Source organism: Ananas comosus, unplaced genomic scaffold (assembly GCF_001540865.1).
Source record: "Ananas comosus cultivar F153 unplaced genomic scaffold, ASM154086v1, whole genome shotgun sequence".
In the NCBI taxonomy this organism is placed as follows: Eukaryota; Viridiplantae; Streptophyta; class Magnoliopsida; order Poales; family Bromeliaceae; genus Ananas; species Ananas comosus.
In genome coordinates this window covers 24541-29706 of record NW_017890931.1, presented here as the reverse complement: position 1 = coordinate 29706, position 5166 = coordinate 24541, and the positions used below count along the sequence as shown (strand labels likewise).

Below are 5166 nucleotides of genomic sequence, written 5' to 3'. Positions count from 1 at the left end.
AACATATGCTCAAAGAATGACACATTAGGCATAGAGAGAATTTCAATGAGTTTGAGAAGCACCACCCACCTTGTAGGTCTCTTTAGGTGCTCCGATGATTTTCTTAGGATTTTTAGATGCCTCGTTCTTTACCTGCGGCAAAACGAACCCTTATTAGGCCATTTTGCCCATAACCTTTCACACACTTTTCGAAATGCTATTCCGAGCGCACCAACGCGTCGGAAATACCCCCAATTAGGTTTTTAGAGGGTCAATTGCACTTAGCAATCCTCATGAGCAAAAGCCCCAATTTGGTGCCCTAGCTCCAACACATGTATCAAACCTAGGGTTTGATCTCAAAGAGAAGCAAAAGTAGCTTCATTACACTCTAAAAAGTTCATTAGAACCATCTTTAGACAAATCAAAACCCTACTTAGGGTTTCACCATGAGAGGTGATGAAGCTCACCTCAAGCTTCACCATTTCTATGGTCTTGATCTCAAGAGAAGCAAAAGAAAAGCTCCAAATACTCAAATGGTTCCATAAAACCCATTTTAAGCTTAATCCAAACCCTAGATTAGGTTCTACCATGATTAGGGTTCAAAGCTTACCTTGTAAGCCCTTCTTTTCCAAGCTAGAGATGAAGGGGAAGGAGTTTCTTCACTTCTTCTTCTTCTTCTTCACTTTCTTCCTCTTCTTTTCCTTTTCTTTCCTTCTTCTTCTTCTTCTTTGTCTTCTAGAGAGAGAAAGAGAGGAGAGAGTGTGAGAGGGTAGAAATGAGAGAAATCCCTCATTTACCCTAATACATAGTCTATTGGGTTGCAAAATTGCAGTTAAACCCCTCAACTTTTACTTTAATACGCTGCCCGAACTGGGCTGATCGCGCAGGCAGAGACCGGTCTCCCCGAGCAGGGACCGGTTCCCGAACGTCCACCCTGCGCAGCCAAAGCTGCTGCGCGCAGTGCAACCGGTCTCTCCTTATGGGACCGGTCTCTGGGGGACCGGTCTCTCAGGCAGAGACCGGTTCCCGAGAGCTTTCCTTCCAGGACTTAGCCGATTTTTCGGCTGTCTCACTCTGCACGCGTTCGGGGACCGGTCTCTCCCACCAGGGACCGGTCCCCGAGAGCTGAAAATCTGCAGTTTCGCAGAATTTGATTCTTTAGCTCTCGAAAACCTTCCACAACTCACTTTTGAATCATTTAACACCTTCGGATTTTCTCAAGTGTTCCATCCTCGCACTTTGTCAATTTGACTAAAGTTCGACATTTTATTTCCGAATTTTCGCGTACATTAACATCCCCTGTCCCGCCAAGCTCTAACCACATATAATTAGGCAATTAACAAGAGAATTGCATATATCATACAAGGCTTACTCGAGGGCAAGCCAACAACAGAAGCGAAACTAAGCTAAATATACAACACACGTGATATTTGATTTCTTTGAACAAATTCAAGTAAGTAATAATACATTCCATTTCAACCATCATATCTTTTTACATTTAGCATCCACTCAATTAATGATTGTTTCACTTTAACAACCTAAAATCACAAAAAAAGTTTGATACATGATATACACAAAAGGGAATGATACAAAATGCATAAATCCCCGTGCCGCTGATACGTTACGCGCCAAACCCTTCCTCGGTCCTCCGCCGCCCCGCTCATGCTAGGACCTGTCAGGTAGTGGTGTGAGAACTACAAACGAACGTTCCCAGTGCTCGGCATCCGACCTCGCCGACTTACCCACTAGGTCTATCCAGGCATAAGTATTTTCAAAGGAAGAAAAGTAACCATTACTAATGCAACTAATACTATGCCTGCAGAAGAAGAGTCAGCGTAGATAAACAAATGCAATACAAATATGGAAATTCATTCATGCTCCAATCATGATCAAACTTTGCTTTACCATCAGATCGTGCCGTTAATCTGTTAACCCCAATACCTCACAACCCAAAATATCCTTAATAACGGAGGACCAGCAACCTCCCTAGGGACCGTCAACTGGTGGGACTTTACCACGCCCAGTGGTGACCAACTCCGGAGCGCACCGCTCGAGGGGGAGCGACCTCCCTCAAGCCAAGACGAAAGGTGAGTGTCGATCTAATCCTCAACTTGAGGACTCATAGCCATTAGTCACAATGCCAATATCACAATAGGTCTCTACCTATTTATTCTTGCCACTCTCCAGGCTCATCTTCGACTATGACATTACGGGTCAAACTATATTCAACGGTCATCTCTCAATGCAATTCTTGTTTCTATGTCAATGACACCCGTGTTTACTAATTGTCCAAGTCCATTCTTACATTCACACAACTTGAGGGTCCAATCACACATGTCCATTTTGGTTGTATCATTCTCTATGTTCAACTACGTTAGAAGCATATAAATGAAGTCAAACCAAGTTCCATATGTAGTTACCCTACTATGCATGAATGGATATATGTATATGCTCAAGAATAGGGAAACATAGACATAGAAGGGAACCCAACGATTCCGGCGTGCACCCCCCACCTCTATGAGTCGTGTGGGTGAAGAATATTAAGGCCCCCGCACTATACGAAGCCGATTCCACGCCCTATAATCAAATAGTGCCATATTAGGCCTTTTTGTACATGAACTATACTCTAATATTTTTGAAATATTAAACGAAGTTGTCCAACGTGTTTTGGGCACCCCCAATTCGGTTTCTACAGGGTCAATTTGTCCCCGAAAAATCCTAGGGCAAAAACCCCAAATTCAAGCCCTAATGTTGTCATTTAGGGTTTTCCCATGAATCGATCCCAACCCTAAGCAAAGGATAGCTTAGAATCATCTAAGAAGCATCCTAGTAAGGTTTCTAGACCTTTGGTACCAACCCTAGGGCTCCAAACATCATCTCCAAGGATTCACCATGAGAGCACCTTGAGTTCTCATGGGTTCTATGGTGTTCATGGCTCAAAAGAGCTTCTAAAACTTCTAAGGAGCACAAAGCTCCAAATCTCTTAACCAAAATCCAAACCCTAGAGGAAAACCTTACAAAACTTACCTCTAGTCCAAGCCTCACCAAGATTCTCCTTGTTGGAGAGCTCCTAGAACCTCCAAAGCCTCCAAATCCTCCTCCTCTACTCTTCTTCTTCTTCTTCTCCAAGCCCTAGAGCATGGGTTCTAGAGAGAGAAAGAGAGGAAAATGGATGAGAGGGTGGAAATGGCTGTGGAAGAGAGGGGGTGAGTCATATATAGTGTTGTAACAATTGCACTTAAGCCCCTCCACTTGTTTCCACTTGATCTGCCCAGACTGGGCATTTTTCGCCTTCGGGGACCGGTCTCCCCGACCAGGGACCGGTTCCCAAACGGGGGTTTTCCAGGACTTAGCCAAATTTCCGAGTTTTTCGGCTGTTGCGCAGCGAGGGACCGGTCTGCCCGTCAGGGACCGGTCTCCCGAGGACCGGTCTCACCACCAGGGACCGGATGCCTCAGGATTTCCCGGCAGGCTACGCGTACGGGGACCGGTCTCTCCTTCAGGGACCGGTCCCCGAGAGCTCAAAATCTGGGACTTAGCCAGATTTCCAGATTTGCTCTCCGGGTCCCTTTTTGCTCCATTTATGAACTCCAATGCACTTAGGGTCCACTTTAACTCGTTCAATTCCGCGTTCCGCTCGTTTTGACGGAACTCGGCACGATTTACGAGGGATGTGGAGTGTTACACTCGGGGACCGGTCTCTCTCCGCAGGGACCGATTCCCGAGAGCTGGTTTTCTGGGACTTAGCCGATTTTCGGCCTTTCTCATTTCTCACGCGTTCGGGGACCGGTCTCTCCCACCAGGGACCAGTCCCCGAGAGCACAAAATCTGCAGAATGCAGATTTTTGATTCTTTAGCTCTCGAAAACCTCCCACAACGCACTTTTGGTCATTTTAACACCTTCGGACTTTGGTCAATTTGACTAAAGTTCGATATTCATTTTTCGAATTTTCGGTATATTACAGACGCAGTGTTGAAGCGTGCCCAGCCGACATAGCAGGTGGTAGTCCTGCAAGCTGTCGTGGAGCATACCGAGCCGAAGCAGCTGACGGGGCAGGTGACGAGCCGTCCGGACAATCCAAACTCATGCGTCCCGCCTGGCCACATCGGAAACACCTCCCGTCACGCTGAGAACAATCACTCGGCTTGTGACTTCCGCTGCAGATCACACACGGGAAGGAAGTCGTCTGACTCCTTGACTGGCCTCTGCCTCCCCGCCACTGCAATCTTGGTTACCGAGGGTGTAGCTTAGAACTCGATTGCCCCGCGGAACCACCAGCCGGTCGCTTCTTGGACTTCTCCTTGTCTTTGTCTCTTTCATACGCCTCGCGTTTCTCGCGCGCAATGGTGTTGCCGTGCTCTACCCATAGCGCGCGATCCAACACGTCCTCAAAGGTCTTCAGCCGGAGCGCATGAAAAATCTTGAATATTTTCAGCCGCAATCCGCACTCGAAGACCACCGCTCGGTCCCGGTCTCCATGAACCAAGCCCGGAACGCAATTAACCATGTGCGAGAACTCCCTTTCGTACTCCCACACCGTTCGGTTTCCTTGCCTTAACTTGCAAAAGTCCTCCTTGATCTTCCGCTTGTCGCTTTCTGAGAAGTACTCCATAAGCAACAACTCCCGAAATGCCTCCCAAGTCATGGAAGCAGGATCCAAAGATCGTCCGTTCTTTACTCGTGTCCACCACGCCCGAGCCGAACCCTCTAAACAGTGAGCCGCCAAGCGTACTTTATCCTTCTCGAGGGTGTAGATATCCTCGAACAATGCCTCCATCGCTGAAAGCCATGCCTCCATTAACCAAGGGTCCTTCACATCACCCTTGAACGTCGAAGGGTTGAACCGCTTAAAAGCCGTCAACATCGCCAATGACCGATTCTGCTCGGCCTCAAGTAACTCCGGGATAGGAGCCGAAGAACCTGAAGCCGTCGGAGGAATAGCCGTCATCGGTGCCGCCGCTATCGCAAGAGGAGGTACCACAGGCGCAGGTGGGTCCTGAGGTATAGGTGCAGCTGCCGCCGCTTATCGGGCCACCAACTCATGGAGCCGTCCTATTTGCTCCCCTTGCTGTCACATAGCCCCGGCCAAAGCCGCTACTTGGGCCCGCAACTCTCGGACTTCATCAGATCCAACTTGCTCGGGCACTTCATCAGGCAATGTCGGAGCGGATCTACGCGTGTAACGT

At 48.0% G+C, this 5166-nt stretch overlaps 1 protein-coding gene across 1 annotated transcript; it reads right to left on the bottom strand.

The window, feature by feature from the left end:
• Positions 1 to 4211: 4211 nt before the first annotated feature.
• Positions 4212 to 4928, bottom strand: LOC109704440. The gene has a single exon (XM_020225176.1). The coding sequence runs from the start codon at positions 4926 to 4928 to the stop codon at positions 4212 to 4214; it is 717 nt and encodes a 238-aa protein (XP_020080765.1).
• Between the last annotated feature and the right edge of the window lie 238 nt (positions 4929 to 5166).

What these genes read in the sequence shown, in the direction of transcription:
- LOC109704440 (XM_020225176.1), bottom strand. Translation starts at nt 4,928, where the DNA reads ATGACGGCTATTCCTCCGACGGCTTCAGGTTCTTCGGCTCCTATCCCG.